This window comes from Brassica oleracea, chromosome C8, assembly GCF_000695525.1.
Source record: "Brassica oleracea var. oleracea cultivar TO1000 chromosome C8, BOL, whole genome shotgun sequence".
In the NCBI taxonomy this organism is placed as follows: domain Eukaryota; kingdom Viridiplantae; phylum Streptophyta; class Magnoliopsida; order Brassicales; family Brassicaceae; genus Brassica; species Brassica oleracea.
This window is the reverse complement of record NC_027755.1, coordinates 27,246,169-27,271,604: the sequence shown is the minus strand read 5'-3', so window position 1 is coordinate 27,271,604 and position 25,436 is coordinate 27,246,169. Positions and strand designations below refer to the sequence as shown.

The 25,436-nt window shown below is 33.3% G+C and overlaps 1 protein-coding gene and 2 long non-coding RNA genes across 6 annotated transcripts; all 3 read left to right on the top strand.

The window, feature by feature from the left end:
- The first annotated feature begins 427 nt into the window (after positions 1 to 427).
- LOC106309909 (lipase-like PAD4) lies at positions 428 to 12,252 on the top strand. Its single transcript, XM_013747057.1, has 2 exons — positions 428 to 877; positions 10,830 to 12,252. The coding sequence occupies exons 1-2, from the start codon at positions 557 to 559 to the stop codon at positions 12,123 to 12,125; spliced, it is 1,617 nt and encodes a 538-aa protein (XP_013602511.1). The 5' UTR covers positions 428 to 556; the 3' UTR covers positions 12,126 to 12,252.
- A 440-nt stretch (positions 12,253 to 12,692) lies between these two features.
- Positions 12,693 to 13,830, top strand: LOC106307458. 3 transcript variants are annotated; one of them, XR_001263345.1, is made up of 4 exons: positions 12,693 to 12,987; positions 13,064 to 13,233; positions 13,313 to 13,635; positions 13,708 to 13,830. It is a non-coding gene; the product is annotated as an uncharacterized LOC106307458 (long non-coding RNA). The 3 variants fall into 3 exon arrangements; XR_001263344.1 differs by having other exon boundaries at positions 12,694 to 12,987; positions 13,313 to 13,366; positions 13,457 to 13,830; XR_001263346.1 differs by lacking the exon at positions 13,313 to 13,635 and having other exon boundaries at positions 12,700 to 12,987.
- An 80-nt stretch (positions 13,831 to 13,910) lies between these two features.
- Positions 13,911 to 15,300, top strand: LOC106307457. 2 transcript variants are annotated; one of them, XR_001263343.1, is made up of 4 exons: positions 13,911 to 14,237; positions 14,326 to 14,384; positions 14,483 to 14,656; positions 14,806 to 15,300. It is a non-coding gene; the product is annotated as an uncharacterized LOC106307457 (long non-coding RNA). The 2 variants fall into 2 exon arrangements; XR_001263342.1 differs by having other exon boundaries at positions 14,483 to 15,300.
- Positions 15,301 to 25,436: the final 10,136 nt, after the last annotated feature.

Genomic DNA, 25,436 nt, shown 5'->3' with positions numbered 1-25,436 from the left:
TATTTCATCTTTTTTTTTTTTTTTTTTTTGGCGACGATATTTCATCTTGTTTATGCAAAGAGATTATAACATCTGCATATGTGTTTTCTTATATTTTGGTGCTTCAAGCTATTTTTGCATTGTTTTTATGATTGCCCAGATGACATTCCTTGTTGTCCCTAATAAAGGATGAGATAAACTTTTTACTCCTTTATTTAATTAAATTAAAATCTTTTTCAGCCAGACAGTAAATTACCCAGATCACATGTTCAAATGCTTTGGTCTACATCTTCTACTCTATTGGGTCCTGGGTCCTGGCCTGCATAGAGTTCAAATAATGATTACAGAAAATACGGGAAGGACCCTTTAGTATCATTGTTCTATTAACTTGAAAAATAGACAGAAAATTATAAAATTAATATTCGTAAAGAAAGGAGAATGACGAAGATGACGGCTCATTACAAAGAAAGCACGGCACCCCGAAGAGAGAGAGAGGCAAAACGCACGAAACAATATGAGAAATTTTCTTAAATTCTCTTTGAAAGTCAATAAATTTTAACACAACACGACTCCAGTCATGGAAGAGTACCGGTTCGAGAAGAGCGAGATACAGGCTTCGTTCATGATGTCGACACCGCTATGGTCCGAGTCATGGAGTTTATGCAACGCCGCTGATTGCGTAGGGAACATTCAAATCCAACACGTCGCCGGAATCATGTATGTTGCTTTACCGAAGGTGGAGATGAATCAACCTGGGAATCTCGTGGGCGTAGAAGTTGCCGGAGATGGGCTTTTCGCGGCCTTGTCCTCATCATTACTCTCCGGTGAGCCTCCGTTTATGGTCAACGATGTAATACTTGAACTTTTTGTTTCAACGGGTCTCCTTATTCAATCACAGGTTTGTTTTCTCTTTCACTTTTTAAACATCTTTTTTTGTTCTTCTGATTATTTTTGATGCAATATTATTGATTTTTGCGAACATTAGTATTTTAAATCCCTTATATATTAAAAGAAAAACATTGTAATAAATGCATTCACACTATAACAGACACGTGACAACCTCACAAATGATTTGATAATAAATATGTTAACGCGTTCACACTATATTCATAAATGTGTTTACACTATATGCTTTGTATTTTAAAATATAAAACTCACATGCATGGTTCCAATAAAACTTTGGATTTTTCGGTTCGAATCAAAACAAATAAAGAAACAAAAACTAAACTATATATATATATATTATTTTTATTGTTTACGGATAAAGTTGGGCAAAATATTTATAAATTTTGATTCGGTTCGTTACCCGTTTTGATTTGAACAAAAAATATAGATATCTGTAACTCTATGAAGCAAATCAAATACTAAAATACAATATAAAAAAACAAAAGACAAATACCAACATTTTTAGGAACAGATATATAATTCGATCTGTTATATGCATATATGTATACATATATGTACAGAATTATATATATATATATATATATATATATATATCTATTATAGTTTATATTAGTTTTACATTATTTTTATGAATTAAATTTATTATATTAGGTATTAAAATTTAAAAAGTTAAATAATATTTTATTTTTGTAATAAAATGTTATTATAAAAAATTTCAATTATTTTTAAAATTATATTTTATTTACGGATCAAATCGGATATTCTTTAAAATTCTAAATCATTTAGGATATCAGAGTCACCGACTATCGAGGTGGCTAAAGATTGAATCGACATGAATGCCTCCAAATACCCGGATATTCGATCTGTGCCCACCTCTATTTACAGATACAATTTATTTTTCTTTATATGAAAAAAATTCACTAATGTCAAGGTCTTTTTAATTTTTAATTAATTTTAATTTTATCTTTCATATATTATTTTGAACAAAAATGTCATATAATATTAACTAACAATTTGTTCAAAAAAAGAAAAAAAAATATATTAATTAACAATATCTTTATATATTTGTCAACTATTTTTATATACTTTTACATACATATACATATGCACTTTGATGTGAGCACCTTGTAACTAAGTATTTACCACAACTAAAGTATCTATTTTTTTTTTGGAAGTTGAAATATTTTTTTTCTTAATGCTTTTTTAACTACCGACCAAATTGTTGTGAAATGATTTGTCTTAATAATTTTTTTTTATTTTTTTTGAACTATTATCCGTTTACAAACTATGATATGAAACTATTGGTTTGACATGATGATTATCTAAAATTTATAGCATGAAAATAAACAAATAATAGTAATTTTTGGTTTGTACTGAAAAAACTAAAAAATAAAAAATTCTAACCGAATAAACCAAAATAAATATTAATTTAAAATAATAGTTATATTTTAGGAGATTAAAAACCAAAAAAAAACTTAAAACCGAACCGATATCCAGATTAAACATATTTAATGTGTTTTTATTAAAAATAAGAAAACTAATAATCACATCTCGTGCAAGGCGCGGGTTATTACCTAGTATCTGTTATCCTCCATACAAATTGGGGTTAGTTAATGCGTTGATGTAAAAACAAATTCAATTTATGCTACTATTATGAGTATGTCTCGGCATAAAATCCGTAACCCGCACGAACTGAATCTGAATCGAAAAGAACGGCCTCTGAGCGACCGTAGCTAAGTACAAATTGATCCGTACGTGGTCCAAAATATAAAAAAACATTTGGATGAGTCTTGTAGGGTGTTACAGAAAATACCCGAAGTCGAAGTGTTATTAACCGAACCCAAACGAATAACTTCGAAAAACTGAAAAACCCCGTAATAATATCTGAAGCAACCGATCCGAATGTTGAAATTAATATGCAATACAAATATTTGGAACATAAATATGTACTTCAAATATTCAATTTCATACTTATTTTGGTATGATATCTAAAAAAGTATTTAAATTTTAAATAAGTATTTAAATTTTAAATAAGTATCTTAAATACACAATTCTATAGAAATAAGTATATATTTCTTATATTTTGCTTTTAAATTTTAGATTTTACTTCTGGTTATCCAAACTGATCCGATATAACTATAATCCGAACGATATATGGTTAACTTATGAGTTATAGGATGTGATATGAATTATAACCAAAACCGATATGATATATATCTGAACCCGACCATGTATTTACAAATTTAGTAGAATGGTGATACGCCATAAACTGGAGGATCACTTTAGCTGGGTGTTGGATATTATCCGAGAAGGAAAATGACACTTCTGGAACTGAGATGGAATGAAAGGATCGTCAAGAGATGCGGAATGATTCTTGATATACCCACGATCTAAGGCTAACCACTTAGGAAAAAATGTAGTGCGTTGGCTAACCACCAAACAACATACAAAGATGAATTGGCTGACCACCAAATCAACAAGCCGGTTCACACCAATGAACTAGCTAAAGAACTCTCTCTTTCACTCAGAAAAAAAGAAGAAAACTAAAATAAACTCAAACTTAGACTGATTTTATTCATATAAGAGTTTACATATCTATACTAGATGTGGTCAAAGAAAGACAATTATTTGTGGGATTAATCACACATCTAAGAAATGAGAAATTTGACTAGAAAATAATAAATGAGTCAAAGTTGATGAGTTTGAGGTGGACTGGTCAGGGAGACCCTTCGACTACTGTCCAGGTTAATTCTGATCGTTCTGGTCCATGGTGGTAAGGATCAAGACGTGGGCTGGACGATCCGTACGGCCCAAATTCGCGAAAACTGGAGATCACCTGATTTGCAAATTGCATAACTCCCACATCTGAACTCCGTTTGATATGATTCTTCTTCGAGGAGCTCCGTAATTGAGTTGAGCACATTCTCCAAGTGATTTCATGCATAGAGGCCTCGTGGTTTGGAAGATATGAGTCAAACAATGAACATATATCATTAGTGCTTTCTATGATCAAGCCATGCATGTTTGTTTTGTCTGGTGCGCTACTCAAAGGTGCATCATTCTCTCCCTCTTCAAAAAGATTTGTCTTCAAATCTGGAACATTAAAAGGAAAAGGGTTATAAGCAAATGAATCATAATCAGAACATTGCTCACCTTGAGTTTGGTCCGGTTTTTGATTGGAAGAAGATCTTTCTTGGTTTGTTTGATGACCACGGTTTTGTTCTTCATTTGGCTCTTCCTATATTGACACAAAGCTTCCAAAACCAAGGTCATATGTACCAATATCAAGAGCTTTCAAAGGACCAGAAAATTCATCCTTGTTCAAAACGTTTTCATAATCCTTTTCAAACTGAGAAATTAATTCAAAACTACTTGGATTCTCTGGTTGTAAAACAGTTAATTGCAAACAAGATTCATCAGGAATTAATTCAGATTGAGAAGAAAATTAGTTCTTATATTCACAATATTTTAAACCTGCCATTGGCTCATGTGTGTAGTCATCGAAAATTGGCAATGGGTCTGGAAATTCTTCTTTTTCGGGTTCGGTTTCAACTTTGTCATTCTCCAAAGTCACCAACGGTTTCTGGTTTTGGCACTTGTTAGCATAATGACCGATCCTATGACATTTGAAGCATCTGTTAGAATGAGCTTTGCTTGTTGTTTTCACAGCTTTGCTTTTATCAAAAGAAAACTCATTAGTTTTCAAATCGGAATTTGAAAGAGAAGAGAAATTACATCGTTTTAGATCATGCTGCTTTGGTGCAGAAGAAGTGTTGGTGTTTCCCTTCTTTTTGAGTTTCTGAATAGCAAAAATTGCCTTATGCAACATCTTCTCCAAACTAGCATAAGTTTGAAGCTCGTTCTGATCAAGCATATCACGGTTGCTTCTCTTGGCTTTGGTGAAGAGATGATCACCATTTCTGACCCTCTTCTCATCATCATCGAACCTGTTTTGCATCTTCCTTTGGTTTCTTTTTTTCTGCACAAAATCAAACCCAGTAGAAGCAAAATGTTTCTTATCTCCAAAAATCAATTGCTTTATTTCAAGCACGGTTTTAAAAGGATAATAAACATCTTGTGTTTTGAAGCCTGATTTGATTTCTTGTGAAGTCTAAACATCCTGAAAACACTTAACAAAAGAGTTAGCAAATTAAAATCTTCAAACTTTCAAAGTGTTTAGCTCTCGATTTTTAGGTGATCACTCAGAGTTCTTTCCACTGGTCCAAAGGATGATAGGCAGTCAAAATCAACAATCAAAAACCAAAACAACCTTTTACGGGTAAAAAAAAAGAGAAAGGAAGATGAAGAGATTTTTATATGGATTTGCCTTAACTGTTCCATGGCTGGGTTTCTCTTCAGTCAGCAGAGTTTCTCTTCCACCACTCCCCCTGAATTTCTCTTCAGAAATGATTCAAACCAAAACTTTTACTCTTTTTTTTATCGTTTTTTTTAATAACTGGCGATCACAAGGGAGTAAAGGAACAGCCCAGATCCAACAAGAAATAAGAAAAGAAAATCTTGGAGAGATGAGAAGATGAAAAGATGAAATAAAAACAAACCAGCCAAAGTGGCTCTGATACCACTTAATATGCCCTAAACTGAAGGATCATTTTAGCTGGGTGTTGAATATGATCCGAGAAGGCAAATGACACTTCTGGAACTGAGATGGAATGAAAGGATCGTCAAAAGATGCGGAATGACTCTTGATATACCCACGATCTAAGGCTAACCACCTAAGAAAGAATGTAGTGTGTTGGCTAACCACCAAACAACACATAAAGATGAATTGGTTGACCACCAAATCAACAAGCCGGTTCACACCAATGAACTAGCTAAAGAACTCTCTCTCACTCAGAGAAAAGAAGAAAACCAAAATAAACTCAAACTTAGACTGATTTTATTCATAGAAGAGTTTACATATTTATACTAGATGTGGTCAAAGAAAGACATAATTATTTGTGGGAATCACACATTGTGGAAATGATAAATTTGACTAGAAAATAATAAATGAGTCAAAGTTGTTGAGTTTGAGATGGACTGGCCAAGAAGACCCTTCCACTACTGTCCAGGTTCATTCTGGTCGTTATGGTCTATGGTGGTAAGGATCAAGACGTGGGCTGGATGATCCGTACGGTCCAAATTCGCGATAAATGGAGATCACCTGATTTGTAAATTGCATAACTCCCACATCTGAATTCCATTTGATCTGATTCATCTTCGAGGAGCTCCGTAACTGAGTTGAGCACATTCTGAAAGTGATTTCATGCGTAGAGGCCTCGTGGTTTGGAAGATATGAGTCAAACAATGAACATATATCGTTACTGCTTTCCATGACCAAGCCATGCATGTTTATTTTGCCCGGTGCGCTACTCAAGGGAGCATCAAATGGGACATAGGGTGTCATAAAAATTAGAACCGAAATCCAAAATATCTGACCCGAACCCCAGCGTCTACTCGAACGCTCATGCCTAATTATGACAACTTCTATTTAAAAGGGATAAAACATAAAAGCACATTGTCTTTCTCTTTTAAAATTTTATAAACATTTTATTAATATTTAAACTTGTTAACCATTTTCAAAATAAACAGTGTATTAGATTTTCTAATAAATTTGACAACCATTTATAATATATCAAGTATATTAGGAGATTCTTATGAATTCTCTAAAAGTTTTTGAAACCAAAGATGATTTTGTCTCTCTTTTCCTTTTCTAATATTTAGATTTTTCATCCATTATAAATTTAGTTAAAATTAAAAATCCAATTATGCTGATGCTTTTAACAAGGTTCTATCAGAAACTAATTTGATTTGATTCGTAAAAGACCGAATTTTTCTTAAATTATTTTTAGTGTCAAAATGGTAAAATAAATCGAAAAGTGCCTCTATAAGGCTACACAATAGATAAATAAAACAGAATAATAATTCTAGAAAAGGACAGAATAATATTTTGCTAATAAAATAAAATTAATCTTGTATGATTTTTGTCTATTTTTTTATATCATATATATATATATATATATGTATATATTCATTAGAATTCAGTAAAAAAAATCTTCAATGATGCTGATGTTCTTAGCTACTTTCCATCAGAAATTGATTGTATTTTATTTTATTTATGGAAAACGATATTTTCTTAAATTAACTCTAGTGTCAAAATGGTAAAGCAAAGAGATGATAGCAATAATATAGCATCACTCTTTTATTCATTATTTGTTATCTCGGTCTTTCGTCTTTAACCAGATAGACAAAGTGTCTTTTTTCACAATATCACCACTAATCCCTATCAGGCTATAAACAAAACAGACAATAGATAAATAAATAATATAGAGTAATATTTTCTTAGAAGAAATCCCTGAAAGATTCTAAAAATTTTCATTTTCACTGATCTAGTATATCATAATAACTAGTGGTCTGTCAGCGCGGAATGTGATTTATTTGTAATTGGAATTAAACTACCTGTTATTTGTTGTAAAATATTGTTTTTTGTTTGATCTATTTAATTTGTGCATATTATAAAAATCGTTTTCGTTAAATATGAGACAATTCGAGAAAGAGAACCAATGGTCAGTTTGCCCTGATTACTTATTTGGCCAATTACTTATTCAAATTCATATATGGCAATGTGGCATTACTAACTTCCAAAAAAATATTTATTTTACCGATATTTTATGTTTTTTTGTGTAATTTGTTTGCAAGGAAACCCCTAGAATTGTTTTATCATTAGAATTATTTTATAAATTTTTCGTCTGTTCATCTCCTAGAGTGAATCTGTGCGTTTACCAATAAATGATAACCAGTAAAAAATTGTTAAGTTATATTCTATTTATAATTTTATTTTAAATTAGAAATAGTATTAACTACCGAAAAAAATAAACTTAAACATTTTAACGCTGTCAGTAAAACTTTTAATGCTAAACTTTAGCCGTAAAAAAACCCTAAAAACCCCAAATCGTAAAAACTCTAAACCCTAGAATTTAGGCCTTAGGGTTTAAGGCTTAGAATTTAAAGCTTAGAATATAGGTTTAGAGTTCGGATATAATACAATTTACTGATTATTTTTATTTTTTATTTTCATAAACTGAATATTTTTTTTTGGTCAAACATAAACTAAATATAACTTGACAAAATTTAACTGGATATCATTTTAGTAGTGAACAGATTCGTCCTAAGGGGTGAACATAAGAAAACCTTTTTTATCATGGTGCCAGTTCTAAAAGTTTAAGCTCACATAATTTATAAGAGCAACATTATCAATGCAGATTCTTAGCAAACATCTTAGAAGTATTTATTAATATTTTAAGTCTAAGAAGTTTTGTAAGATACTTAAGTAAAATACAACATTATCAATGGAACTTTTAGGAGGTTCTTAGGTGTAAATTTTTTTTTTATTAATAAGTAGTAATTAAGATATATCCATTTATATTTAATACATTAAAAAGAAAAACATTTTATTTCATTAAATTAAAATTTCAAACATTTTATTACATTCTATACATAAATAAAAATCATAAATAAAAGCAACTCCATTAGATCCTCCTTCTTCAACTCCATTACAGTCTTAATCTCATCAATGGATTTTAGACCTTGAGAGTTATTCTTTCTAGCTTTAGCAGCTTTGCTACCCTCTGGACGCACCTCTTGATCACCAACAGTGGTGCTTGATGTTTGAGAACATTCTTCTCCAGCTTTTCGCTTTCCACTCCCACTAGGTTTAGGAGTGTTAAGACTGAGCCACTTCTGCTCAAACCTTAACAAACACCACGCATGCTCCAGATTGAATTTCCTGGTATGATTAGCGAAGTAAATATCATAAGCCGCCTTGAGGACATCAGTCTCGCTCTGACCAGAACTAATGTGTCTCTCTGCAGCAGCGTAAGCACCACATAATTTGTTGGTGTAGTCATTAATCTTTTGCCACCTCTGCTTAATATTGGGCCACTCTATAGGTTCACCACTCTCTTTCGCATGTGGGCTAGCTGCATAATACTCAGCTACACGTTTCCAGAACGTCCCTGATTTTTGTTGATTTCCAACAACAACATCCTTAGATGTGTTGAGCCACGCACTTATAAGAACCTCGTCATCAGCTGGAGTCCATTGCCTTCTCTCCTTAGAGGCAACAGCTGGGTTTTCACATTGAGCTGGAGGTTCTGGTGCTTGTGAACTAAAAGCAGGTATCTCCGATCCTCCTCCAAAGTTTTGACTGGGAGGAAAACTTCCATACTGGAAGTTTTGACTATGGAGAAGGTAGCTATAACTAGGGGAATCACTATATGGATTCAAAGGATTCCTTGAATCCATACCGAGCAGAATGAGAGGATTTAAAAAAACAGAAAGAGAAATAAGAGAGAAATTACAGAGAAAGTGATTACTATGATAGCGTGTATAGGTACTACAGATTATATAAAGATAAAAGAGGGAAAGAGATCATAAAGAGCTTTAAAGTTAAACCTAACCATCAACTACTATGGTCTAATCAATAGTTATTACAACATTTAAAAACAATTTTCATTTGGTTAGAAACAAAATACAGTCAAGTTACAATGAGCTAACATTAAACTTATATAATAGTTACAGACTGGTTACAATTACCTAACAATAAATACAGTCAAGTTAGAATGAGCTAAAAAAAAAAAATTTCCAAAAATTTGCACACTGCTGAATTCAATGATGAAGACAATGTAATTTAAACAACATATTATGCCAGCTATTACCCAATACAGTTCAGAAACATTCAGAAACTCTATACAACCTATACAAGTCGCCAATGAATTTACAATCAGACACACATCAGTTCACAAAAAAAATCAGAAACATTCAGAAACTCTATACAACCTATACAACTCGCCAACCAATCCATCACAAACTATACAGACAAACATTCAGAAACTGTATACAACTCGAACTATACAATTTCAGAAACATAAAGAAACTCTATACAGACGAACTATACAACCAAACATTCTGAAACAAACCAATCAATTTGAAAAACACAATCAATTCGAACAAACCTATCAATTCGAACAAACCTATCAATTAGAACTAACCAATCCATTCGAACAAACCTAGCAAATCGATTCCTCTAATTTGCAAACCTTAACATAGAGACAGAAGATTAAGCGATATAGAAGAAAAACCTGCTATCTTTTCGATTTGGAAGATGAAGGCGAGATCCTTCTGGAATCGGTGAGAATAGACGATGGCGGCCAAAAACTACCGGAGAGAGAGAGAGAATTGTCAGACGATGCAAACCCATATCAACTACCACGCATGAAAAAGGAAATCGAACCAAAAAAAAAATAGATCCACAAATCTAACCGATTATCGAAAAAATAAGGTCAGACAAGGAAGAAGAACCTGCTGGAGAATCGATGCCGCGGTTGCGCCTTCGATTGAACGGTGAATCCGTGTGATTCGCGATGCTGCTTCAATGCTCGTGTAATCGCCTTCGACGGAGAGAGAGAGAAAGAGAGAAGAGGGAGACGCAGAGAATGAATCGAGACGGAATCACCACTTCCCTCTACCGCTTCGTACGCCCTATCACAACGAGACACGTGACACAAGCAACACCGATGAAAACTTCTTGCGTAAAAATCGCTTCCTCTAATTAATCTATTTTTTCATTTAATTTTGGGCCAACAGTATCGGTAAGAAACGGGCTAAGAAGCCCGATAATGTTGCTCTAAGGGTCAACAAAATACACGTATGGCCGATTACTGACACCTATTGTATTCAACATGCTTTTGTTTGGTCCACTGATTCCTTGCATCGATTCATGCAATAAATAATTACATTATTCAAATTTGTATAAAGCTAGATGCTAAAATGGCATATAAGCAAAAAAAAAGAAGAAGAAGATATTTACATATCTATATAGGCATTCATTTGTCCATTGATAATCCTTATCAACCCTAGTTTCTTCCAACTTTTTTAAAACATAACAGATCACAAAAGGATTGGAACTGGAAGAAACTAAACAAGTGGTAATTACCGGACATTCAACTGGCGGCGCGTTGGCGGCACTCACCGCACTTTGGCTTCTCTCACAACCTTCTCCGCCGCCATTCCGCCTCCTCTGCATCACCTTCGGCTCTCCTCTGCTCGGAAACCAATCTTTCTCTTTCTCAGTGTCCCGATCACGTTTAGCCTACAAGTTCTGCCACGTGGTGTCCATCCACGACCTCGTTCCTAGAGGAAATGCTGATCGATTCTGGCCCTTCGGAACCTATCTCTTCTGCTCCGACAGTGGAGGTCTTTGCTTAGAAAATGCTGATTCAGTTTGTGGGATGTTTCGTATACTCAACTCGACAGGAACTCCAAACATTGAGGAACATCAAGGGTACGGATATTACGTGTCCACACTCTCTTACCAGTTTCTTATATCTAGAAGCTTTCGTGGTGGACGTATCTCAGACAATAGCTACGAAGCTGGTGCTGCATTTGCTGTTGAGTCTCTAGGATTCTCTAATGATCAAGAAATTGGTGTGTTGGTGAAAGAGTGCATAGAAACAGCTACAAAGAAAAATCGTGCTCCGATTTTGAGAACGAGTGAGTTACCAAAGCACATTGAATGGTACAAACATAATTGCGACGTGTCACCAAAGCAGTTCGGTTACTACGATAACTTTAGACAATTCTCAAATACAAGAGAGATAAGGGTGAACATGAGTCGGGCAAAGCTAGCTAAGTTTTGGGATGGCGTGTTTGAAATGGTGGAGAAGAATGAGTTACCTTTTGATTTTTATCTGGCAAAGAAATGGGTATACACATCAAAGTTTTACCAACTCTTATTCGAACCACTCGACATTGCGTACTTCTACAAGTACAAATACTCAAGGACGAGTGGTCATTACATGAAGAGTGGGAATAGACCCAAAAGGTATGAAGTGATTGATAAGTGGTGGAAAGCAAGAGGAGAGCCTCATAAAGAGAAGCGTGCGAGGACTCGATACGCTAGCACTACGCAGGATACTTGCTTTTGGGCTAAGCTTGAGGAAGCAAAAGAGTGTTTGGATGATCTGACCTGCGAGAGTAGTGATGCACAGAAGCAAACTTTGTTATGGAAAAAGATTTATGAGTTTGAGAGATACTCCGCTACATTGGTGAAGATGAAGGAAGTTTCGAAAGATGTCTTGGCGAAGAACTCGAGTTACACTGTGTGGGTGGAGAAACTAAGAGAGTTCAACAAGTTAAAAATGAGTAATGGAGTTGTTGATGAGAGTGACGCAATGGAGACTTAGTAGGATTAATAGCAAATCTAACATGATATGCTATATAACAACCTTTATCAATTACTGTTCATGTTTATGTAATATTTTCTCATGTATGCTACTATATTCTAAGACGATGTTTATCTTTATGTTCAATAAGTTGATACAAGAGTTTTTAATATAATATTCCTCTGCTATATCGTAAAGAAATCACTAATAGTGCTTAGCACTACTTCAATATTGTAATATCTATCTGAAACATCCAAGAAAATAAACCTTATCTAAGTAATATATGAAAAATATTTCAGTGAACACTGAACAACAGTATTGGAAGACTCTTAGAGAAAACAGAATAACCTATGATAAACACATTTTATTTAAAGTTATTTTTGTATCCCTTATTTTATTCCTTGCATCCGGTACAAATATAATAATAACAACACTAAAAGTTGCATATCCTCAATAGAGAGGGTGCACCTCAGCTAAAAAAATCAACCAATCATAAGCTTTCTTTATGCCACTTCACATCCTTCTTTCTCGACATTGAATTGCAAATAGGCCTAATATTTTGGGTTTATAAAATTTGGATGTGGTCCATTTGAAACCTTTCTTACTCTTTCTTCGTCTCTGACTCTTCTCTCCATCGCCATCGTTTCCACTCTCTCCAAATCTCCGTTACTATGAAATAATCACCCACTGTAAATGATTGATTCCTGCTCTTTACACCTTCATTTATACGAGATGTATCTTTCCACCTCCCTTTTGTTTTTCTCCTATATAATCCCTTTCTCTAAAACACTTCTTAGAAACGCCAACCTAATCAATTTAGCAGCAGCAAGCCCTCCAAAACCGACTCCTCTTCACCTTCATCGTTCTCATACGAGAAATACAGGTATGAAATATTATTCTAACGATACTGATAGTTTCCCTTAGATTCTAATTCAATAATCCCTTCGGTACATGGCAAGGAAACGTCCAGATCAACAGGGAAGGCACCGGCGGCTCTGTTCTTCGATGACACCTCTGGATTAAATAGTCTGAGTTGCGATTCCGTTTCATTACTGGAAAGCAATTACCAATCAGAGAAGATTGTGAGAATCCATATGTAGCTTCAGACTTCTCATTCACGCCACTTCCAGTATGTTACTCTAAGCCTCTTCAGAAATAGTGATCCCTGCTTGATCTATGTAGAGTTTCAATCTTTATTTATGATGTAGGTGATAAATGGAGAAGACTATGTCTGTCTTTGTTTCCTTTCCTCCAAGCACCGAGTATGATAAATGTTACTAATTTCTTAGTGCGTGTGTGTTTGATATTCTCAAAGATGATATCTCAGATTCTATTGCCTTTGGATCACACAGCAATATCAAAATCTGGTGGAAGTGGTTGACAATTGGATATGCTTATCTTGGATACATTATAGAAGGTAGCACAGATCATCCTTATTCATTATACGTTTGAATTTTCTTGTGTTACTGTATGCTGATGTTTTCAAATTCTTTCTTTCATTGTGACTGCAACAAGATCCCACAACACCCCGGTTAGCTTTATTTTGAAAGATTATGAGTTTTTTCTTCTTCTATTGTTTATATATGCTTACTTTTTTTTGTAGACGCTAGAGACAATAAAATGACAGTGTCCTTTGCTTAGATGATATACGTACCGTGCAACCGTTCAGTCCTACCAATGATATAGATCTTACTCCAATTTTCGTAAGCCAATATGCTATGGATAGGCAATAATGACATATTTATGGCCATTGGAAATTTATGTCTGACATTTTAGACGTTTAATCTCATACTTTTCTGAAAGCAGCCTTGCTGTGAAGTTTCCGTATTTAGTTCAAGTGAAACTTAAAAAGGCCAACAAGCTAGGCGAGTAGAACAGCTGGGTTGGAGAGTAATCAAAGAAGATTATGAGAAGCCATTTTTAGCTGCAAACTTATCATTCAGGCCACTTCCAGCAAGTTAATCAAAGCCTCTTTCATGTCTCCCTGCTGCATCTATGTGGAATCTCCATCATTAGTTATGCCATCAGTAATGTATGGAGAAGACTATGTCCGTCTTGGTTTCCTTTTTGGAGAAAAATCAAAAGTGGCTTATATATTCGATGTTTCACGCTTTCCTCCCTGCACTGAGTATAGTAAGTGTAACAGATTGCTTAGTGGGTGTTGTTTTTCTTTTACTCTCAAAGAAGATATCTCAGACGCTATTGTTTTTGGAGCATACAGTTATATCAAAATCTGGTGGTAGACAACTAGATCTGCTTATCTTGGATACATCATTTAAGGTTAAGACAGATCATCCTTATGCATTATAAATTGGAATTTCTTATGTTTCAAACACTATGCTGATATTTTCTGATTCTTTCTTTGACTATGACTGCAGACATGATCACTCAACACCACTTATGTTTCCCAGGCCACATGTATGCTTACTTTGTTTTGTGTAGACACTAGAGACAATCGAATTTTCGTGTACTAAAAGAGGTCTTTTAGGAAGAATGACTCACGAGTTTGATCACCACAAGGACAACGAGTGTCTTGAAGAATGGTCTAATAGGTACAGAGCTTTAGAAACAGTCACAAACTGTCTTAATAAACCATACGCAGAGTGATGTTCTTATTTGTTTTCTGCAGATAATTTTGAGTATCTTCGGAATAGTTAACTAAATTTGAACGACTTCTCTTGGTTTTGATTTTCTTTGGCAGGAAGGAACGAACAGACTTGCAATGGTCTGCTGGTAACCTTTCTACATGAGACTACACTGCAGCAGTAGGGAAAATCACAGAGGCTCATTCAGATTTTGTGATGGGATTCATCTCGGTTAATCATGCGTCTTGGAAATGGGAGATGTGTATCCGTCTATGATTCATGCAACGCTTGGTGTTCAAGTGGTGAAAAAATGGTGATGCACTTGGTCAAAAATACAACACTCCAGAGTCTCTCGCTCCTAGCCTTAACATTCATAGTTAGTACCTTGTGCGGTATCTCAGGAAAGTATCGGTTTTATGTATGCTTCTTGACCTTCATGATTTTTTTGATTTGAGGAACCTTTCTTTTGCTTAGTGTTCCATATTTCGTAAAGACTATCCCCAAATGCTAATACATCATAACACCACCTAGCACCGTGTGGATCAAGACTTGCATCAAAAAGCTACTTCAATGATTGAATGGGAATAAAAGATTTTGATCAGTTTGGCTTTTGTTTTTGTGTGTTTATGGTTATCTGTATTCATGCGTATTACTGTCACAAGCAGGCTATATAGTTTCTGTAAAACCTATTATTATTGATCTAAAACTTGCTTAATGTTAACAAAGACTACATATATATGTGTTGTAGTTAAACTTACACATCTTAAAGAAGAGTTGTGTTTAGCTTTATTTATGTTTTATGTAAACTTATGTATGTTATAAGATATACTCGAATTTAATTATATACGCAGGTGTGCATACTTTTTTTAATTGACAATATTTATAAAACAAAATGAGCAATATTTAAAGTAGTAATTTTCTTACGTTAAATAATTAGTTTTTATCTATTAAAATTCAAGCATTTTCATATTATATTTCTTATATAGTAATTAGAACTAAACCTATAGACATTATTAGAAATATTATAAAAGTTAAGGGAAAAATCAATATACGAAAACAGTATCCACCTATAAGAAAAAAATCAACAAAAAAAAATAACAACTCCAACCTACTTTTGTTATCTTTATTATTTAGTCATGCTACTATAATAAATTTTGGTTTTATAAATGTAAAGCGATTTTAAATTATTATTACTTTGGGTTTTACTAAAACAACAAATGATACTACACTAAAAAACAAATGGTATTAAATTATCAATTGAAAATTTCTACTACCAATATTCCAAGAAATCTACATATTTGAAAATATGGCATATGTCATGAATCCTTTCTTCAAATATAAGAATCTAAAGTTGGTTTTAAAAAAAAATGAATCTAAATGTTGTGTTTCTATTGACAAAAATATATAATTACAAACCCGTTTATTATGATTGTAGATATAATAATAAAAAAATTAATTTGACTTTACTCCAAATATTTATGTTTAGTTCTTATAACAAGTAAATGCCCCTTACCCTAAAATCCTAAACTATATACATTTAAATTAAAATATTGAAACTACGGTTAGGCGATAGTTTTGAACCAAAAAAACAATATTATATCTAATATTTACATTTAATTTATAAAATTATGATTAATTAAAATAGAAATTTTAAATAAAATTATATTACATGATCAACACTTAAAAAAATCATGAAATAAAAATAACAACAAATTACCTTCTCTATTTTTAGTTTCATATAGCTAAAATTTATTTTACAAAAACTTTATCTCCAAGATATAATGGAAAAAATTTTAAAACTAAAATTATCCATTTTTTAACTGTCTAAAATTATCCATTTATATTAATAATTTAAGCACAAACAGTAAAAGAAAATCAGTTAAAATTGGTCAAACAAATAACTTTTAAAATAAAATAAAATACTATATTTCTTTCTTACAAAATTTTCATTCACATTTTCCACACAAATTAAAATATGATTTAAATTCATGTTTATCCCTAATAATTACTTCTGTTTAACTAATATTCATTGAGATATTAAAGTATTTTTAAGATTACAATCATTTTTTACAATAAATACTAAGGTTAAAATAGGTAAAATCTTTAAAATTATATTGAAATTAGAAAATGACATAATTTGTGTAATAAGAAGAAAAATATCAACCAATGCCATTTATGAAACAAAATTTACATACACGTATAAACTGGATATGTAATCATAAAATTTTTATTAGGTTCAAACATAATACTCAAAATCTTAATTAACTCTTTAACATTATGAACAACTTCAAAGGAAAGATAAGTGTCAAGTTCAATACATGAGTTAGAACTACACCTTCTATCTACGGCTGAGAAGATAATAATCAAGGAAACACAGCTAAAAACAACTTCGCGACATCATATGTGTTGTTTTTGTATTCTAAACTCAGTTTTGATATTTTAGTAAACTAATAAAAAAATCATTACAAAAAAATGCATGAAAAAATATATGCAACATTCAAACAACAAAAAAAAAAGCAGAGCATATCTACCCTCATATACTATGCCCTACATAATACATAGCTTATATACATAAAAATTATGCATTATTTTATTTTCACACCACAAAATTTATTGTAAAATTTTAAAAACAATTATCAGCGCGTAGCGCGGAAAAACGATCTAGTAACACATACTAAAAGGAAGATATCAAGTCTTCTAAGTGCGTCCACGTCAGATGAAAAAATCAGCCAGTAATATTGCAACAATCATCCACGTCATCTTCGATTTATTTTGTTTTGGGCTTCGTTTTTTTTCGGCCTGTTTGTTCTCTCCTCTTAGAGTGTACACGTAAACAGTTTTCTATTTAGTGGGTCCCACCATTTTCAATAAACTTCCGAAACCTTAAAAAATCGTTTGCCAACTATTTTTAGCCCATTAAGTTATTCATTCAGTGGGCCATTCGTAACGCTTATACGTTTTATTCAAAATATAGCTGAGACCCAAGTTTATTAAAACTCTTCTATGGCCCCAATAAGCGTTACGCAAATCCTAGAAGCGGAGAGGTGAAATTCGTCGATTGCTAATCTGCTATGACTGATGCCATCATTAAAAAAAACTATTTAATTGCCAAGGAGTGGAGGATTGGAGTTAATTCAGGCGGTAGAAGAAAAAGAAGTGATACGAATATGATAGCAAGTCATGAAAGATTTTAGGTTATTGGCTCTCGTCCTATTTTAAAGATGGTTTAGGCTATAAGAGATTAAAACAGTGTAGGTCTTCATCACATCCAGAACATTTATTTATAGGTCGAGCTTGTATTTGTTATAGATGTGAATCTGAATAAATGAGACGGAGTGGGAGGAGAGGTGAGTGGAGTTTAATGATTGAATTAAAGCAAGAATTTAAGAAAGGGAGAAACGTTCCAGAAAATGTCATCGGAGAAGATGGCTAACGATGAGTTACGGCGTCAAACTGTAGAAGAGCGTACAACTAAACCTAAACACAAGGCGAGACAGAAAGATGAAAGTATTAAAGCCCAATGAATAAACGGAAAGCTCAGCTACTCCTCCGCAAGTTAGAAATACAAAAAAAAAGCTCTCCGAATTAGAAGCAAAAGGAAAATGAAGAAACTCTTTCTCTGCTCGACACGTATCGCAAAATGGTGGTATGAGGGATGACGTAGCGCATTGTGGAGAGTTTCTCTTCTACTTTATTATTCATGGTCTCTGTCCTGTTCTGTAAGGAAAAAAAAGAGCATGTTGAACACTAAACCTGAGCAGAACACAACAAAAACAAACAATTAAAGGTTTTAACTAAGAAACATTATTTGTACATATACAGAGAACTCTCGAATTGTTTCTTAAATCTCTCAAAGACTTTTAATCTCAAGGTAAGACATCTATGGAGTCAACGAAAATGGGTACATAAACTACATAAAAGGATACAAAGATTCAACCTTTCTGGATTTCTAGAGTTGTCGAACCCGAAGCAAACATAAGAGGAACGATCTCCACCATGTCAGAATCCTTCGAAGATCTTCCTTAATATTGATTCTTTATGCTTCGCAAAAAAAAATTGATTCAAAGATGTAGATGGTCTGGAGAGGAGGAAATCATACCTTTTTATACCTGTAGAAACACCACCTATCAGAAGATTAACACACATTGAAGTGTAAATCGTGGCTAAAGGAGTTAAGAACATGCTTAGTGCGATGGATCTGGAAGAATTTGTTTCGATTGATGGAAGAAGGTGTAAGGACGTGATCAAAACCCTCAACGAACCGAATCGTCACGCCAATTTAAGCAAATTTGTCTCCTTTAGATCGAAGAATCAGAAAACCCTAGAAATGGATCGTATCGCTCAGAGAACGGTAGTTCTGCGGCCACTGGAACTGAAGAATGGGACGCGTGACATGCCAAGAACAAAGCCCATAAACATTCATACAGCTTTAATTGAAACGGTACGTTTTCGGTGAAGGGGGCAGGTGTCGCGCTGTGGGCATCCGAATTGATGACGTGGCGCCCTGATGACGGTCACCTCCGTCACGCCTTTACAGTTCATCACCGGTAATCTGTTTGGCCACATCTGAGCGCGTCCACGTCAGCTGAAAAAATCAGCCAGTAATATTGCAACAATCATCCACGTCATCTTCGATTTATTTTGTTTTTGGCTTCGTTTATTTTCGGCCTGTTTGTTCTCTCCTCTTAGAGTGTACACGTAAGCAGTTTTCTATTTAGTGGGTCCCACCATTTTCAATAAACTTCCGAGACCTTAAAAAATCGTTTGCCAACTATTTTTAGCCCATTAAGTTATTCATTCAGTGGGCCATTCGTAACGCTTATACGTTTTATTCAAAATATAGCTGAGACCCAAGTTTATTAAAACTCTTCTATGGCCCCAATAAGTCTCTAAGTCGCCTAATCTTCATCTTCATCTTAGATCTAGGTTTCTGTATTATAGCGACTCACCTCACATACATATACCTTTCCACTTCCTCCACTAAATTCATGAACTCTTCATCTTCTTCTGTCTCTACATCTTCCAGTCTTAACTCAGACTCTCATTAATGGTGGTTTTCATAACCGACTCGAAGTTCCTCTTATATATAGTTCATGTTACACGCCGGAGACTAATATCTCATATCTACTCTCATCCTCTTTGAACCAGCGCAGATTTCATTTAACCCTCGAGAATGTCTTCCTCTGCTACTAATTTTGCTCAATCAGCCATCCTTCGAGGCTCTCCGACTTGGTCGGACTTCTCCGCTTCTAGGATTTGCGTAATGGTTAATTTGTGGCTCGGCTCCGTATTGACATGTAAGCTTAATATGTATCCTCTACCTCCAGCTATGTTGTGCTCAAAATTTGAAACTGTGTAATTTAGAATCTCAATCTATCTCACTTTTGTTATTGTTTGTAATGAAGGAATTGTCAAAAAAGGTATTTCATCTATTGATGTGATTTGGCAGATTGCAGGGCAAGATAATTTCATACCAGTCTGAATGCTTCTTTGATGTTCTCTTGACGTCCATGCTAATAATTCTTGCATTTGTTTTGTCTTAATTTATTTTAAGTATAAGAATTCATGGTATACATTATGACCCAATTTTTGTTGATTAACTGATATAGAGTTGAAGCTTTCCTTATATGAGGAGAAGAACCAACACTCCATCACCACGATGGGGTTATTGGAGGAGGCGTAAATCCAAGCCCTAAATGAGGTAGCTATGGAGTCCCTAGCTAGGACTTCTCGACAAGAGTTTTGGTTTGCAATCTACGCCATGAATCATGGCCCATGATTGCAGGTTTATATATTTGACCTATTTTTAATTTGCTTCAGCCATTTTCTATTTTCTTTAGGAAGACATTACTTTTTGGATATCTCTTAAGCATAGTCAAGCAAGAGGTTCTCTTATAATATGTAGACAGATTTTCAGAAAGTTGATAAATGTCTCAGACTTCTCTCCCTATGTTTATTTGGTGAACGTTTGATTTATAATTAAAAAAAAAATCTAAGAGAAAGATAGGAGATGTGTTTTTTTTTGGTCATATAGAACTATTAGTCATATTTTGTGTTAAAAAAAGACTATTAGTGCTATTTAAACAGATGATTTTACAAAATCTCAAAACAGGAAGCAAAGCCGGCGAAATAACGATATTTTCGAAGACAAAGCTGACCGAAATTACCGTTTTTTTGTATTTGTATTCATCTATTTATATTTTTGGCTTCTCCACTTATATTCATTTGTTTCACGAAAGAAGATTTAGGAGGTCACTTGAGTAGCTCATTGACATTTATATAACCTTTTTTACTAAATTTATAATGCATGCACAATGTTAACAGTTAGTCCAAAGAAACCTTACAAGGGAAATGACCCGACCAGCTACCCGTGTTAATAGAAAAAACTCACTATGCTAATAGAACAACAAATGATCGCCTTCTCTGATGTGAACGGATACATCTCCATTACAATATACAAATCTGAAAAGCCAAAAAGAACATAAATAAACAAAAGGAATTGTCAAGTAAAATATAAATGTGGCTAAAACATAAAATATTTAAAAAAAATCCCGGCATAAACTTAAGCAAATGCAAGCTTCCTTAGCGAAACGATTATGTAAGTCTAGATATACTTCCCACTAACTATGGATGATTTAGCTGCAAATAGGTTCAGTTACAACCAAAATTCAATGGATAGGAAACATTGTGAACATTTAGGTGGCAATGAAGAAATGAGAACATACTAGCAAGAAATGTAAAAGATTTTCACGTAAAATATGCAAGTTAGCTTCATGAGATAGTCATTAGTAAACGATTTATATTTTCACATGCTTAATAGACTCATTTTCTATAATAGGATAGAAAAAGATAAAAAGAAGATGGAAACAAAGCATCTCAGTGATATATAAAACCCAAATTTATTAATAACAAAACATCAAATACAAAGCACTTGATACATAAAAATAATATTTGCATCACTTCTATTTAAACTAATGAGAATTATTTGCATCATCACTTTCATAGTCACTTTCTTAAATGATGTAAAATCTGTTTACATCAATTATAACTAATACAAATATTTAAAATAAGTGATTCAAACACACACTTTTTTTATGTAGTGCGAGTTTTGTTTTATTTCATGTGATCAAATATGAGCTCTCAATATTTTACCAAAAAATAATATAAGCTCTCAATAATGTTACCATTCTCATGGTGTTATGAAAACAATAAGCAAACCAGATGGAGGAGATGGCGATATTGTCAATGGGAAGGAGATTGTCTTCGAGGAATTAAAGACGCAAGCAAACCAAGCCAGTATCTTACAAAGGCAGCCTTTGTCTGATTTAGGTTTAAAACGTTGTATTTTCCAACAAGTATTCATACCCATAATTAAATTTGCCATAATTTTGTTAATCCGTAACTAAAAAATATGAATACACTTTTTGACTTTCACACCCAATAATGAGGGCCTCACTATTATTACTCTTTTCACCATGTTTAGAGTGTCTGGAGTTGTTCTTATTACAGTAACGTAACAAACAATAGCAAAAGGCTTTAAGTTTTCAGGTTATAATTACGTAACGGTTGCTACCTTGCCTCTTCGCCTCTTAACTCTTCCCTTGACTCTTAAGAAACTCTCAGCCTCACTTAAGAACGTACTCATTTGCACGCACCCTAACAAGGTGAAGAAGAGCTTGCTATTAGACGTAGCTACACCCAACGCCATGGTGAAGAAGCCTCCTCGGGCCAATTGGCTTGAAAGCACCAGACTCAAGTAAATCAAACACTACAAACCTAAAATAGACACATCGTATATACATAACAATCAAACAAACATGACAATATTATAAAATAAAATACACTAAATCATTGTACCAACTTTACAAAAAGAAAAACACATGAAAACCAAATCAATAGGAAAAATAATTAACAACAGTATAAAAAAAATATTAGTTATTCTTACTTTAGATTTTCATCAATGTCAAATTGAAATAAAAATCAAATAGGAAAAATATAAATGATTACATTTTCCATAATTTTTAATTTAATAATTTTGAGTTCTCTAACAAAAAATAATGTTATTGACCATCTTTTTTTGTAACTTATGTTAGTAGTATTTTTAACTCAAATTAACAAATTTAATAACATTTACACTTTGATCTTAAAATAAAAACAGATTATATATTATTTTTTATATGAAGTAAATTTTCAAATGTTTTATAAAATTAAAATATAAAATAGTTTTAGTGTAAATTCATCCGCCCGTAGGGCGGGCAAACCTCTAGTTAATATAATAGAGGAAGAGGTACTTATAATCCGTCAAAGGTTTTACAAAATTTAGATTATCCTACTGTAATTTTTTAATGTTTTAGATATTTTAATCTCTACAGTTTTCTAATACAATATTTTAATTTTTACACAGACGTCTATATGTTCTTATACTAGTATCTAAAAAATTACTCCTTCTATTTCATATTAAGTGTCATTTTAGCATTTTTTCTTGTTATATAAAAAGTGTCGTTCTACAATTCAAATATAATTTATACTTACTTTTACCTCAATATTAATTATAAAATGCATTGATTTTATAAATAAATCTATTTATCCAAAATACTACTCCCTCTGTTCTTAAATGTAGGATGTTTCAAAAAAAAAATTGATGTTCCAATATATAAGATGTTTTCAACTTTCTAGGTAATTTTTACTTTATTAAAAACTGTGTAACCAATCATATTTAATAATCTATTTTGTAATTGGTTGAATACAATTATTTTATAGTTTTAGTGATACTTTCTAGACAAAAAATAATTTTCTTAATATGCGTGTTTTTTCCTAAACATCTTATATTTAGAAACAAAGAGAGTATTGGTTAAATAGATGACATTAATGAAAACATAAATGCATTTCAATCAGTTTTTTAATATGTGTGAAAATTTTCTAAGTGACACTCTTTGTTCGGATGGAGTATTTTATAAATTGTCTAAAACATTTTAAGAGGTGGAAAACTTTTATAGTACTTCTAGATAAAACTCTATAAATTAGATACAATTTGGGATTTTCTAAAATGGATAAATGATTGGAACATATAATTAAGCATAATCCAAAATGAAAATTTATTATAATATAAGCTAATCTAAAAAGTTTCCCTTTTTTGGGCTAAGTTTCTCTCTCGCGAAAAGTAATCTTTCTTTTGTGAGTGGAGCTTTGGTAGTAACACCGGTGACTCATAACCCACCGCTTTCTTTTAAAAAATACTTTTTCCGTTCAATCTTCAAGATTTCTAGGGTTTGTTCAAGAGCTTCAGTCGGCGGAAGAAGAAAAATCTCAGATTCTGGTTTGATTTTCGTGATGTCGTTTGCCATGGATAAAGCGATGATGGAGCTTTCGCTTGATGAAGAAGACGAACCGTTCAATATGCCGGAGTTACCTCAGTTCAAATCATGCGAAAGAAACTCAAGAAGCCTAATTGGTAGAATCTTAAATCCGGAGTGTCAGAAGATGGCGAATCTGATTCGGAACATGCCGCGAAAGTGACAAAAGGATGAGAAAGTCATAGGAGTGGCGCTGTCGAAGGAGCGTTTCCAGTTCATCTTCAATCATGAACATGATCTGGAGGATATTCTAGAGAAAGGTGTTCATACCTTTAATGATTGGACGATGGCTATTGATCGTTGGGTGGAGAACCCGCCGCCGGATTATCTTCAGTATATCCCGATTTGGGTTCAGATCCGAAATCTTCCTATAAACTACTATATGGAAGAAGCTATCACTGCCTTGGGGGATTTGATTGGGAAGACAATTGAAGTGGCCTTTGACCCGGAGAAGCCGCAGTGCCAAGAGTATGTAAGGGTTTTGGTTCGCTTTGACTTTTCAAGACATCTGAGGAAGACTAAGGTTGTTAATCTTCCTGAGGGAGGTTCCTCGACTGTGCGTTTCAATTTACGAGCGAATCCAAAAAAGGTGCTATGAGTGTCAACGTCTCAATCATGAGAAGGATAAGTGCCCTCTGTTAGTGAGAAAGAGGCAAGCTTAGCGTCTGACAGGAGGCAGAGGATCTTGATGGAGAAGGGTTTAGTGGAGAAGCTCATAGCGATTGATGACCCTTTGTTTGGAGTTCTGACTGAGGAACAAGTTGGTATTTGTAAAGAGACTGGAAGAAGAAAGATTGCTCCAGAAGTCTTAGAGGAGATGAGTGAAATGGACTTTTCAAGGGTCCAATAATCAAATCATCATAGTAATTAAGATGTCAATCCATTTCTAAGTATTTTGAATCAAAGAGAATTCAGGTTTTCAATTAAGCTAAATGCAATCAATAAGATGAGTGGTTTCAATCAATCTAACAGGTTTCTAAAGCAACTAAACAACAACTTTCAATCAATTGGAATAAGGAGGAATCATGGGCATAGAATTTTGATTTCAGATGACTAAGATTAAATCTAAAATGGCAAGGTTTCAATCAACACATTCCCCTAAGTCTAGATATCAATTCTAAGCAAGTTCTCTTCCAAGATAAAAGCTCATTTACTCTCATGATCAAACATCAAATTCCTTTGGTTTGTGTCAATCAAGCAATCATTAAGGATAAATCATTCAACTTTCCTAACTCCCCTAATATCAAATCCCTTTGGTAGGGTAAGCTAAGAGCTTGATGAGTTGGCTCAGACATTTCATCGAACACCTTCTGGGCAATGAAATATCTAGCGTTCTAAACCAGAATGGCCAACTCAAGTTTAGCATTAAGATCACTCAATCAAGCAAGGAAACA